We start from the raw sequence: 14,825 nt of genomic DNA on the forward strand, positions 1-14,825 counted from the left end.
ATGTCTATTGGTAAATACTTAAAAAACTAAGAAAAGAGCTATTTTATTATAAAAATAAATCAGAAAGAAAATGTCAAATACATGTGAAATACTGATTTAAGAGCAATACATACCACTTTTATTACATGTCTTGCATCTTTGTCTGGTTTATTTGTGGGGAAAGCTGCAGAGAAAACAAAAACAGACAGGAAAACATAACTTCTTCCAATTCCTAAATGTCTATTATGCCCATAAAACTGTAAATAGCACTTACCTATATTAGCTTATTGTATCTTCCCAGCAATTTTATATGGTAGTAGCTATTGGTAATAAGTATCCTCTTCAATTAACAGAAGATACTACTTAGTATCTAAAATACTTAGATACTAAGATACTTAGATACTAAGTAGTATCTTGTGTTGGAGAAGTGGAACAATTTTCTTATTAAGAAAGGACTGAAACTTACATCTGTCAGATACTACCACCTACCCACCACACCTAACAAAACACCATATTCAATTCAAGCATGCAAATGAACAGATAATGATAATCACATGGATTACAATAGAAATCACAGGGAAGGTATCCTAAGCATATGGTTTTTAAAATCATTAGATTAATGATTAAATACCCATTAAAAAGCAAGTAATAAGTCAGAAATAAAAATTCAAAAATGAGTATTCATTTTGGTAAGATATTTAAAGCAAGTGTCATGCTTGTCAAACTAAAGCAGATCAAAATGAGAATAAAGTGTTTTAAATTTTCTGAAATTTCAATTCTTTCTAAACAATCTTAGGCATACTGGTGGTGCATGCCTCTAATCCTAGCTACTGAAAGTTTGAGATTCAGAAGATGGCAGTTTGAAGCCAACCTGAGCAGAAAAGTATGCTAGATACTATTTCCGAAATCAGCAGCGAAAAGCTGGCCGGAGATGTTGCTCAAGTGGTATAGCACCAGCTTAATTAAGCTAGCCAGCCAGACAAGCAAATGAGCAAAGAGGCTAAATGAGAAGTACATAATTACAACCCACAAAACAGCCAAAAAAAATCATTCATGTTACATCAATGTTAATTTAACTTCATTTCTTTCAATTTGTATTTCAGACAAATTGTAATACAACTTTGAAAAACTCTAGATCAATTTTCTTTTCTATATTATCTAAATGCTAGAAAATATCAGGCACTGTATTAGGTATTAGTTAAGGTATTTGTTTCTTAAATCAGTTTTTCAATTATCTTTAAGTAGTTGTACAAAAGTATCCCAATTGGACATATTGATTTATGTGTATATTGCATCCTGACCAGTCTCCCTCTTCCACCATTCTTCCTCCCAAAGATAATATTTTAAGGAAAGAGAAAGGGAAAAAGTTAAGACATTATTAGATAAAAGCGACTTGACATTTCGACTGGTAACAAATTAAAATTTTGCAGATATAGTTTTCAATATACTTATTAAAATGTTTTTATTACACTCAATATTTTTCCTTTCCTTTCTTTTAAACATTCTAATCCTCTATGTATTAAAATGTTTCACAAGTTTAACTTATATAAGTAACATATTATAGTTCAGCCAACTTGTGCTCAGCTTTGTTATCCATTCCCTTAAGGATTTAACCAGTAGCTATTAGATATGTTACGAACTCCAACTGTAGAATAGTACCAAAAAATTGAACTTTCTGAAATCATACAAAATGTTCTTTTCGTGTTCATGTGTATTCAATGATTTCCTTTTTACCCACATAGTCATTACAAGAGACTTGCTGAAGTAGATTATGCAGGTTTAACTAAAGAAATCCTAAGTGAGTGTATACAGTATTCATAAAGAGGTAAGAAAATCCACCTTCCCATTCAATAGTAACCAATTTACTAATATGATGCCTACCACTGAAAACAGCTCTGCCTCAATCTCAGTTCACTAAACAAAACATACTCTAGACTTTTCTTCCTGAGGTAAAACTTCTATCCTCTTGACTAAAAGTGGGAGACCACAGCAGGAACTAAATCGCTAAACCCAAAAGACTGTAAGATGCTTATGAGTAAAAGAGAAAAAGGGTATTTCAATTGTATCAAAGTTTATGTTGTTAACATTGGGAATATATTATCCAGTCCAAAGCCCTAGTTCCTGCTGGTTTCTATTGGTATGTTCCTACCACTGAAAGATCTGAACATCTTCATATTTGTTATTTGATAGCTGTACACCAATCTCTGTGAACCCCTATGTCGAGATACACTAGCTGCCTAAATCTAAATCCAATTAGAAAGCACAGATGTTTTATATGAACGCATTACTCCAGATACAATGTAGATCTCTTAACAACAGAATTGCATTAATAATATTAATACCTATTTTCTATTTGTAAGCTAAGCACAAGTTGAGCTAGTGAAATTAAATAGCTGTTATGGCATCTGCTTTTAAAATTTTAAAGGTGAAAAAAATCATACATCCATCGGCTACTTAACCCCAAATGTAAAATTGCAATCTAGAATAAATTACATGGAAAACAGACAACAAAAAAAGACCAAAATAAAATTTTGAGATTTTCTCAAAAAGAAGAAGTGTGGGCTCCAAATATCTAAGTTTATCTATTTTTTTTCCTGAAACTATCCATAGGATAGAGTAAATCATTATTGTCGCATCGCTTCCAAAAACTTAAAATTTTCAAACTCAGACTATTTAAAGTATTGTTTATATGGTATAAAAAGGCATGTTCCTTACTAAGGTTCCCCTTATATAAGTATTTTTGTGTGTGTGTTTTGCCTCGTTGAAGACCTACTTTTTAAGCAGTGTATCTTTAAGGTCTCATCATAGGAAAAAAGACATAGTTAAGAATAATGTATTTGTAAAACTGCTTATTTTTACATGACATGTATGAAATTTAAACCAGAGATATAAAGAGGTCTCTTTTCATCGTAAGTATAAAATCAATATAGAAAGTTCTTATGAATGAGACAAATTTATTCATTTTAAAGCTGGGTAATCCATTTCTCATTAGACTGCATGAAGAGGACTGGTTGACTAATTCTGCATTTTTACACAAAAATATTATTTGATCTAAAGTATAGCACATTTTTAGTATACTTTTCCAGAGCTAAGCATTAGATTTACTCTAAATATCAGATGTTCGTTCACAGATTTGGTCATCTTAATAATGTTAAAAACATATCACTGATGATCTATGACTTGGGTTGTCAATCTAAATGAAAATGACACCATTATAAGCATCATCACTAGCAGATTTCTTCAATTAGCTGCCAATAATATCAATTACATATTTGCTGTTATTTTTTGAAATGAGCCTGTCACAAGCACACCATTTGCCACAATTTTCTCTGGCTAGCAATAGTCTCAAAGTGTTGTTTGACAAGGGACATCAATCTGTAAGAAATGTGAATTCAAGTGAAAATGGAGAAAAATATTAAAAACGTGGTTTAGAATCAAATTACTTAAGTTGTTGGAAGGATTAAGTAAAATAATGCATGTGAAACACTTGACACACAGCTTGGCACTTACTAAGGGAAAGATTTTAGAAGCTGATAATGAAAATGATTTCCTAAAGGAAGATTTCAAAGAGTAACCTGTGTCTCAGATATATCTGAGACATCTGCTACATTTTACCAAACTCTCATTCTTTTTCACTTTTCTATGCTCTGTATTCATAACCTTCCCAGTAAAGCTTTGGTAGCATATCCTCGACAGGACTCATGGGGTGTCACTCAGAAGACCTGAAGAGGAAGCTATGTTCTTCATAAGCTTCTTTCCCACATGGTGAAGCTTCCAATTGCTCTTGCTTGAAATAAATTTGCAGTAAGCTGCCTTTCCTTCACATTGAGCATAGGCAAGAAAAATGGCCAGTATCTTTGGGGAATAATTAACAAAAGACAGTTTGTTTCATCTTCATGATAAAATACAGCATCTCTGCTAAAAGGCAAATTCATCATTCCCCAAAGTTAAATAGAATGACACTTTAAAAGTAATTCCAGCTGATTAAATTTAGGAATCTGAAAAAATTAATTCATGAATATACTCTGAATCTTTCATTTGATTTTAAAATGTATAAATGTTCATTTAACTTTGAGCCCTCGCCTCTCAGTGCTCTATTCTGAGCTAGTCAAACAAGTGGTAGCAGGCATGCTGGGCTCAATAATACTTCCTCTCATATTTAAATACTCTATTTCACTTGGATTGCAAATTAAAGACAGTCTCCTGAACAGTGACACATTTTCAATGATTGATTTTGCAAAACGTGTTGATTTCTCCTGCACTGTTTTGCCTCTGTGTGTGTCAACTTTGGCCTTCTTTTCTTGCTCTTTGCAGCATTGCTGTCTCTTTGAAGTCATTGTCTGTGTGATATGAAAAATGTGCATTAAACTCATGGCTAATTACACAGATAGAAAATTCTGGATCACAAGTAGAAAATATCTCCACCCATAAAATACAACAGAAGCTTCTGACTCTGTAAAAACCCTTAATCAAACCTTGCATAGATTTGGCTTAGCTCTATGGTCGAGTACCTGTTCGCCAGGCCAAGGTCCTAGATCTCATACCCAGCACCTCCTCCCCCTACACGCACATGGATAAAGGGAGGGAGGGTGGGAAGGGGCACAATTCTAAATACTTTGTTAAAGATGTATTCACATTCCTGGAAAAGTTGATTTCTCATGTATGTTACATGCCTACTGGTCAATTCATTTAATGGTAAACACCATCATTTTTCCATACAGGTTCATACTCTATAAGGAACACTTCAGTTAAATACTGCCCAATACAACTGTTTTATTCCAAGCATACAACTGGTTAGTGTTAATATAATATTCTCCTCTTCTCCCCTATACAGTACCTGAGCAAAATAGACTTTTCCCAAAAGTCTACTTGGATTAACTACATAGTTTCCTATTAAAAAAAAAAACATACTTGAAAAAATATCTCACCAAAATGTAGAAAATTCTCCAAATATAGAAGATAACATCTTTAAACTAAAATTGCTTTATCCAGAGACCCAGTTTATTAAAGATAATACAATGCTTTATATACAGACCACTCGTTATATTAAAGCACAAAATGTACACAACCTACTCATTAGAAAATTTTTTTTCATAACAAGACAGTTCTATACTTAATTAACAAAGCATTAAAAAAAAAAACACTGTAACGTGCAAGGCCACTCTAAGAGCATGCCTATCATGAGTTTTTCTCAGAGCATGGTATGCACGCACATGTCCAGGTTGAGGGTGTTTAAAGACAGTATGCAAACAGTAATCACATGAAATAATCAACAATATGAGGAAGCATACTGTAAGAACAAAAAAGAAAGCCACAGATACCACCGCAATGACTTCTTCAGAAGGATAGAATTCTTACGTCATATGGCTTACCAGTCCCATTTTGTTTTTACACTAGTCCTACCAGGAGACTTCACAGCTTCCAACCTACCAAATCTTGGTCCTCTTCCTGGTTGGATGTTTTTTACCTTTTTCAATGAACCAACTGTCTTCCACCTTTCATTCCACCTTTCACTGGACAGTTAACAAGTACAGTAAACATATCTCATGTCAGCGCACCCGTGTTTGGGGGAAATGATGCAATGACTATCAGTATACTAATTAAATAGCCTAATACTGGCTATGAAATAGGTGTTGCTTGAAAACAGTGTTTCAGAATGGGAAGATGAGACGAGGAATAAAAGTGGCCATACTAGCTACTCTTCTGAAATGGCCGTAATTACTAAGCCGAACAGGTTGGGTAAGGTCTGCACATGAGCCAAAGCTTAGAGTTTCATTGCCTTTGTTGGCTCATGTCACTTCTTTAATTAATGTCACTTTCTCTGGTTTAATATCAGAGCAAGTGACAAGAGTGCTTGTGGATGAATTGTGTTTTCCGAGGACTATATGGCACTCTTTCCTGCAGTCTGACAGAGGGACGTGCCAGTTTTACTTGGCAGTTACAATGCACCAGCTTTAGTTTTAGTAGTTTAATTTGTGGCAGTTATATGTTTTGAATACGTTGAAGTATTCACAACGGTCTCATGGAATCTGTTCCATAGATAAAGTTTACACAGTGGAAAAGCAAAAGCGATGGCTATAAGGCCATTAGCAAAAGCTGCTCTTGGCCACAGCTGGTCTTGTAGACATTTCTATAAATTTAAGAGCATGTAGAAGCTATGACTAAAGAGATCATGAGGAATAGTGTGGAGCCTTTGTTTTTTTGCACGAGAAGGCAGCTCTGACGTGTGTGTGTATGTATGTGAGACAATCATAAGGAATATAATGTTAGGACAGTTTTATGCAAAATCCATTATTCAAGAAGCAAAGTTTATATATATATGATAGACATGCCATGAAATAAATGTAAGAATAGGAAGTTTTGCTACTTATGCATTAAGTTGGTTCTAACATTTTGGTAACCTAAGATAACCGATAGAAAAATTCAGAAGAATTTCTACATGGAGGAGGAAAGATTCAACTTTCTCCTTTGGTTTGTTAAAGATCTTTCTGGTTCTGAAGGCTTTCTGTTTGGAGTTTTCCCTTCATCTCCTCCTTTACACACTTTTGTGAAGCTCCATCAGCTCATGGTGAGAAGATCTGCCACCAGAGAGGTCTTCTAAACTTCCCTTGCCCTTTCTAAATTTAGGGTTCTTTACTGAAGCAGGTTGAAGATCTGGCTTTGATTGCACCTGGCTCTGCTGGAGAATAGAAATATTCATCTCCACTGAACACATGCTGCTTAAGTGCTGGAGGCACTTGCAGGAGAGTAACTCTCATTGGAAACTTCATTACAATACTTTCTCCTCCCTACATGAAGTAGTAATTCTCATTCACCAAAGATAGAATTTTGCCTGACACAGCCACAGGAGATCCTGTTTGACTTTCAAAATTAATCAACCTCTATGCTGGAGTAGAAATGGCATGTCCTTTAACCTTAAGCACAAAAAGCTCTCAACAGACTGTAGTTTTTATATCCCTGGATGGGATTTTGGGCCCCTGATACTTAAACTTGATTCACATACTGGGTTTCTGGCATGCTTTTGCCCATACCCATCTGCTAGCCTGGCACAGCGCCCATTCAGAAGGTGTGATGCCAGTTTCAATAGGGCATAGGTGCCAATCAAAGATGGGTTTGGAGGGGCAGCATGCAGAACTCAGCAAAAGTCAGTTCTTCTGCCAGAAGATCCTCCTGTTATCATATAATGCCAATGAAGGGCCACATGCTTCATTGCTTGAGATCACATTGCATCTGTAGATGTTTCTGGCCTTCAATGCATGTCTTTCTACAGAACTATTTCCCTTGACTAGAGATGTTAAAGGAGAATTCAGTACAACTGGCTACTTTTTGAAACAACCAACATTTGTCTGTAACAATTATCTAGAAATAATTTCTGAGTTTTTTGTCTGTTCTGCTGAAATACTCTCACAGAGAATACCATATACTGTTCAAAAACAAAAATAATCCATTTCATAGAACTGTTAAGGGCCAAAAATTAAGAAGAAGGACTAATTGAAAAACTAAGTATCTAAGGATAAAATTTATAAGCATCTTTGTATAATTAAATATAGATTACAGGACAAATTTCTACTACCCTAATTCCTAGGGAACTCTCTTATTTAGGACTATAAAGTTTCTTTTATTTTTTTCTGACTTTGCTCAAAAACATAGATATCACTGTGTCTTTAAAAAAAAGGATCATACCTCATACTATTTATTCCTCTTCTTTCTTATCTAAAGAAGCAAAACCTAAAACACTTCAGAAGCAGAAGTCTATTCATATTTCATAAGGAAGCCAGAAGCTCCCAAAAGCTGAAAATTCTTTTATTGTGTAGCAACAGAGGTGAGCTCATTTCATGAAGAAGAAATTTCCCCATAGCAATAAGTTTCAAATTAAAAAAAAAAGCAAAAGAAAAAAAGAAACCTTGAGCACTGTAAACAGTTACAAGATAGTATCAGGCACAGTAGAAGAGATATAAATGCACAGAAGAGCAAGTAGTATATAAACCTTTCCAGAAGCAATAGAGATTGACAGCAAAAATGAAGATAAAGAAAACAAAATATTTTTAATAATGTGAAATACTTAAAAAATTTTAAATAAGCAAAGGTTAAACCTTACAAGAACTTTCCTTCTTTTTTACAGAAATAATACAAACTTTCTTAGCTGCTTAGACTTCTTGACTGATGGGTAAACAACACTGTTATTTTTTCCAAAACTTAATTTTAATAGCCTATAGACAGCACATACAAAATTAAAATATATCTTCTGAGGACTTATTTCAACAAATATACTAAATTCAGAAAATCCTAAGTGATTTCCTTTTTTGAGTTTCTACCTTCATCTAGGAACTATGGTAGATAGATAGATAGTGTCAGATAAACAGATACGCACTAGTTTCTAATACAAATTATTTTATTTTTATAGTCATTCCCTTTCACTCTCACAAAAGTTACCACTCATCTCTACAAAACAGTGCCTGAAGGGAAAGCTACTACACTACTGGTTGGAGTATAAACTCATTCATCCACTCTGGAAAGCAGTATGGTGATTCCTCAAAAGACTAAATATAGAATTCCCATATGACCCAGCAATTCCATTGCTTGGCATTTACCCAATTGTCCAGAAATTAGGGCAAACTAAACTTACTAGCACAATGTTCATTACAGCATTATTTATTATAGTTAAGATATGGAACCAACCCAGATGCCCCTCCGTAGATGAATGGTTCAAGAAGATGTGGTACTTATACACAATGGAATTCTATGCTGCCATCAGAAAGTGACATCACCAGAAAGTGGGGCTTGGCTCAAGGGTAGGGCAGTAGCCTCCAGCAGAAAGTGACATCACCCTATTTGTAAAGAAATGGGAGTGACTTGGAAAAAATCATATTAAGTGGCATAAGTCGGACCCAAAAGAACATAAGGTCTATGGTTTCCCTCATTTGTAATAATTAGTACACATCTTGAATTCTCCTAGCAGAGGATCACAATAGCTCAAAAGCTATGTACACAGAGTCATACACAATGAGTCTAAACAAAATGAACGCTAGGATATGGAAACAAGAGGTTTATCTTCATGATTGTTGTTCTCAATATACTATGTGCAGTTATTTCTTTTCTCTTTTTTTCCCCTATGGTTAATCTCATGTGGTTACTGTATCTGACTTTGTTACCTGGTGTATTATATATACGTTTGATTATTTGAAATAAGGAAGGGAAGGGGGAAAAACAAGATGACTGGGAGGGAAACGGACAAAAACATGAGAAGGTGTATCAAGGTTCAAGAAGTAATGCACCCACTACCTGACTAACTGTAACCCCTCTATACATTATCCCAACAATATAATAAAAAATTTTTAGAAAATGTGTTCAATCATGTAGGTAAGGTCTAAATAGCTATACAGGAATGAATGATCCAATCTTAAGGTTTATGGCAGCTAATTTTAGATATAATGTTTTTATTTATTTATTTATTTATTTATTTATTTATTTTTTGCCAGTCATGGGGCTTGAACTCAGGGCCTGAACACTGTCCTTGAACATTTCTCAAGGCTAGAGCTCTACCACTTGAACCATAGCATACTTCCAGTTTTTTCCTATGTATGTGGTACCAAGGAATTGAATCCAGGTTTTAGTGCATGTTAGGCAAGCACTCTACCACTAGTTCAAACTCCCGGCCCTATGATCTTATTCTTTATAAAACAGAATTATATTGGTGTACTGTCAATCAGGAACATGAATGTTCTTTTAGATAATGTAATAAGAGTTGCCATATCTCAACATTTTCCTAAGTAAGGGTGTTTAAGAGTGGCAAGTAAAATTATGCAAGAGAACAAAACAAACTGGCTGGTATGGATTAAGTATTCTACTCTCAGCCACATTCCCTCAAGCAAGTAGCTCTTGAGCATCTACCTGTGTTTGATACTCCAGAGACACCAACTAGTTAAAACCATGTTCAACTTTGAAAGCCTACAACTTCTGCAGATAATCTGTATCTATTTTAACTTAGGTAACAAGTCCTCAGAGGACTTTAGAATTTATCCTTAAGTTTGTCCTGTAGTTCTACTCTTTTGGGTTTTTAATTTCTGATGGCCAGGCTTATTCATTTCGAAGCATGTTTTAAGATGAAAGTTTTGTTATTTGTTATGCCATGACAATAAATATCAGGAGACAAAGACATTGGTCAGTGAGTCTAAGAACATTCCTTATGTTCTAGTTTTACCACATTAGTGACTAAATCTACCACAATCTGTAGGCGGATAAACAGAAAATCCTCTCAATGAAGTCTTCATCTCTATCCTAAGCCACTGTGGCATCAAATAAATAAATACCTGTTACTAAGGGCTGGCTATGCTTCAAGTTCTTTTTTTAAAAAAAAGTATCTAATTTAATCCTCACAATTACAACTATACAGAATAGAAACAAAGACATTCATGAGGCAAAAGTCACTCAATTTATAAGTGGCTTAACCACAAGTCAGGACTCAACTCTGATGTGCCTGACATGGAAACTCCTGCTCTTGTGTATGCAGTTCTCCCTTGGGTTAGATGGTTCTGTGTTATACCTAGCATTAAAGTCGAATTCAAACCTTCAGTTCTCTCTCTTTCCCCGGAGTTTTTGAAACTTTTTCACACATTTGATACTAAAATGACAGCAAGTTTTCCCATACCCTAAACCAGTTTCCTTTCTTCCTATACCCCCTTTCATACACAAAGGAAGAACCTTGACTTTGTTCTTGTATTCAGGCTTCTCACTCTTCTAACTATCTCTCCTAGTGCTACAGGCACATTATATCTCCAAGTCAAGAGTAAATACTAAACTTCTCTGCCCCTTCCCCTTTCCTCTAAAGTTGCTGATTACTGAAAGGCCTGGGCTATTGATCTCAAAGCTAGAGGACAGTTGTACATACACAATGAGCTAGACATAGTGGCTAGTTGCTTCTCAGCCTTAGGCAACAAATGCTTATAAAATATCTGCTGGAGCACAGTATATGGAAAGAATAATACCTAAAAGAATGTTACTGGACACAGCTATGAGGAAAACTACTTAACTACTTAGTTTATATAGAGGAGGTGATGAGCGCCCTGGTAAAATACCAAAAGGATACAATTTCTTAAGGAATTGATTCTCTCGCTTTGATAATAATCAGTAAAACTAAATGAACTTTAAAGAAACTAAACTGATCCTGTGACTCTTTGACATTACTTTTCGTAGAACAATGGCAATGGCAGCTGGCATATAGAACACATTCAGCTTTGTTATATTCCAAGAATGAAGCCTTTTTTTTTTCCTCAAAAATGGTAAAAATTTCTGTAGTTGTTCTTCAATGGTATATATTTCTTGTTCACCATTCCAAAACCCAGGTTCCAAAACTCAGTTGTGGAAGGCGCTACATAACATATGTAATGTTGAAATAATTTTAGTAAATCCATTATTTTGGTTGGTCATGAGAAAAAAACTAACTAAAATACTGACATGTACTTGTCCTGAAAGAACTTTTCCATCTGAATAAGTGTTTCAGCAAATGATTTCATGTCCAAAATAGGAACCAAATAAGCAGTGACTGTGTATGCACATATATGTATACCAATGTGTAATTGCACATAGTTAGTCTTAACTATGCACTCAAATTTAAGAACACACTAATATAAACACTTCACATTTCAAGAAGTTAAAACAGGGTAAGCTCATTACAATCAATGCTTTTCTCTAGTTCTTTGGAATTATTCAAGTAACTGAAATCTTAGAAAACTAATCTGTAAGAAGCTCTGGGTATCCAAGGCCACACAGTTCAGTCACTGTAAAAATAACATCTTCAACTCCTTTATCTGTGACCTTGAGTTTACTGGAGATCTTATCTCTGCTATGAAAGAGAATTCACTAATTCCATATCTCAAACATTTATCATGCAGAGAATATTACTCTTCTAAATTCCAGCTACCCACTTGCACTTTGAAGTATACCTTATCAAAGGGCAGCCACTAGCCTACATGTGGCATTCTGCCCTTGTGACTAGATCCTCTCTACATTTTAAAGAATTTTACTTGGAAAGTATTACATGAAATTAGTTTATCATACTAAAATGTTGCTGAAATATATTTTTATTAAAGTTAATGATGTATGTGGAAGTTAATTTCACCTTTGTTTTAAAGATTAGGTCTCATTATACAGCCCAAGTTGGTCTTGAACTAGATCCGCCTGCCTCAGTTTCCTAAATGCTGGGATTATAGATGTGTGTCACTGTGCCCTGCCAGAATCACACCATTTTTTAAACTAAGTGATGCCTTTCAAATGGAAAAACTGCCTTTTACTTAGCGCATGAAATTTTTGTCTTTAATTAGATTAGACACAGGTAACTACTGAGCAGTTATTTATTAAATGAAATGTATTCATTCATTCAAAACTACAAACTTAATGTTGTGAGAGAAAGATGGCTATGCTTTATGAACCAGAAATCATATTTATTTGGAAATATTTAATGAGGAACCCAAGATTCTCCCAAATTTCTTTTTTTTTAAAAGAGGATTATCTAACTTATACCCCTATTTTTATTTACTTGTTTTTTTTATTGTCAGGGTAATGTATAGAGGGGTTATAGTTACATTCGCCAGATAGTAGGTGCATTACTTCTCATACATTAATACCCCTTCTCATGTTTTTGTCCCCATTTCCCTTATCTATCCCCTCCCAATCATCTTGTTTTCCCTCCTCTCCTTTCCTATTTCAAATAAACTTATATAGGATATACCAGATAACAAAGTCAGATATAGTAACCAGATGAGATTAACCCAAGGGCAACAAAAGAGAAGAGAAATAACATAGTACATTAAGAACAACAATCACACAAGATAAGGCTCTTGTTTCCATATCCTAGAGATCCTTTCATTCAGTCTCATCCTATATGACCTTAGGTTTTATGCTACTGTAATCCTCTGCTAGGAGAGTCCTAGATGTGTAGGAATTATTATAAATGAGGGAAACCATTGAGCCTATGTTTCTTTGAGTATGGCTTACCAAATTTCTTTTAATAATGTCTTAAACTACTATGGAAAGAAATGTCATATCAGCAATATAGGCTGGGTTTTGTTTTTTAGAAACATATGGGGTGGAGAAGTGATGGAGATCTTAGAACTCAGAATCTTTCACATACTAAGCATGTACTTTACAAGTCTGGTCCGTAGACCAGACTTTTTTTTTTTTTTTTTGCCAGTCGTGGGGCTTGAACTCAGGGCCTGGGTACTGTCGTTGGGCTTTCTCAAGTGTTCTAACACTTAAGCCACAGCACCACTGATGGCTTTTTCTGTGTGTGGTAACAAGAAACTGAACCCAGGACTTTGTGCATGCTAGGCAAGCCCTCTGACACTAAGCAATGCTCCCAGCCCTGAGTGTTCTTTTTCAGTCAATATTTATCTTATTCATCAAAGTCAACTTTGCAATGGATAGCCTCATTCTACCACACAAGTATGGCAGCTAGGGATGATATGTTTAAATTCAGTATAGTTTTTCAATATTTAAATTCAGTGTAGAAGTACACCCAGCCAGCATTCCCTAACTGTTCCACAGAACATAGAGAATTATCTGAATGTCAGTTTTTTTTCCACTTATTCCAAGCATGGAATATAACTAGTGTTGATCCAGATACATAGAAAGAAGTTGATTCATGCAAAAAATGCTTTGACTTATTAAAGTTTAATTCTCCAGATGAGCACATTTGGGAAATGAGTAAGAGCTTTTATTAGTTAAAAAATAAAGACTCACAGACATAAAGTGTTTATATTTTTACAGGTATATAAAAAGCAAAGTATTCTGGAAAAGAAGCTCTCAAAAACAGAACATTTGTGTGGTGTCTGGCAGATTGTGAAATTATGCCCTAAAAAAGACCTTACGAGTTACAGACAAAAGCACTGACAACAGAGCATGTCACTCATGTTTTGAACGCAATGTTTAGTGTATTAAACATTAACTATCTTTACTTAATAAAGTACATTTGTGAATTCTATTATTATTTCGGTTTCAGTTTTAAAATACCATTATCTCAGGTACAACCCTATATACAAAAACGTTTGGTAATTTGCGGTTATACTTTACCTAAATATATCAATCCAAATCCTCCAGAACCAATCATCTTGCCCAGCACCCATTGCTTCCCTTCTGTATCATCCACAACTTTGCCTTCTGGAAGTGGAACAGGAAGTTTAGGTTTCCCGTTTCTTCTTGGTGGCATGACTTCTTTTGGCAGAGGGGTGAGGTAAAATGGCTAAAAAATAAGAAACAAAATACCATAGTTAATATACATTTCCCAAGATGTCTACTATGGAAAAATTTTCCTAGGATTAAGATTAGTATTCTGAAGCCAATTCAGTCCACTCAGTCTACATTTAAGCTAGAAATGTCACCATTTAAAATTTTGAAACCTTGCCAGCGGTAGCTCACACCTGTAATCCTAGTTATTCAAGAGGATGAGATCTGAGGATCCGTGGTTTAAAGCACTCAAGTCCATGAGACACTTTTCTCCAATTAACCACTAAAAAACTAGAAGTGGCACTGTGGCTCAAGTGGTAGAACAGTAGCCTTGAGCTGAAGAGCTCAGGGACAGCACCCCCAAGCCCCAGGACCAAAAAAAAAAAAATTGAAACCTAACAATTAATGACAGTATAAAAGAAAAACAAACCCAATTTTCTGACTGTCTTTAAAATTAGCAGTTTAAAAAATAATTTAGAAGGGCAGGAGTATAGCCTAGTGGTGGAATGCTTGCCTAACTAGCATGAAGCCCTGGGTTTGATTCCTCAGTATCATAGATACAGTAAAAACCGGAAGTAGCGCTGTGGATTAAGTGGCAGAGAGCTATCCTTAAGCAAAAAGTATCC

The 14,825-nt window shown here is 34.9% G+C and overlaps 1 protein-coding gene across 3 annotated transcripts in view; it reads right to left on the bottom strand.

Annotated features, from left to right (window-relative positions):
• The window catches only part of Vrk2 (VRK serine/threonine kinase 2), a 74,321-nt gene that overhangs the window by 57,877 nt on the left and 1,619 nt on the right, over positions 1-14,825 (bottom strand). For all 3 annotated transcript variants that reach the window (XM_090336877.1, XM_090336878.1, XM_090336879.1), the window contains exons 2-3: positions 14,047-14,215; positions 114-163 (exon numbers count right to left, since the gene is read on the bottom strand). In XM_090336877.1, coding sequence (XP_090193003.1) covers positions 114-163; positions 14,047-14,182 — 186 coding nt within the window. In that variant the 5' untranslated portion in view covers positions 14,183-14,215. The remainder of the gene's footprint in view (positions 1-113; positions 164-14,046; positions 14,216-14,825) is intronic.

This window comes from Megascapheus bottae, chromosome 7 (assembly GCF_031878675.1).
Source record: "Megascapheus bottae isolate mThoBot1 chromosome 7, mThoBot2.hap1, whole genome shotgun sequence".
NCBI lineage: Eukaryota > Metazoa > Chordata > Mammalia > Rodentia > Geomyidae > Megascapheus > Megascapheus bottae.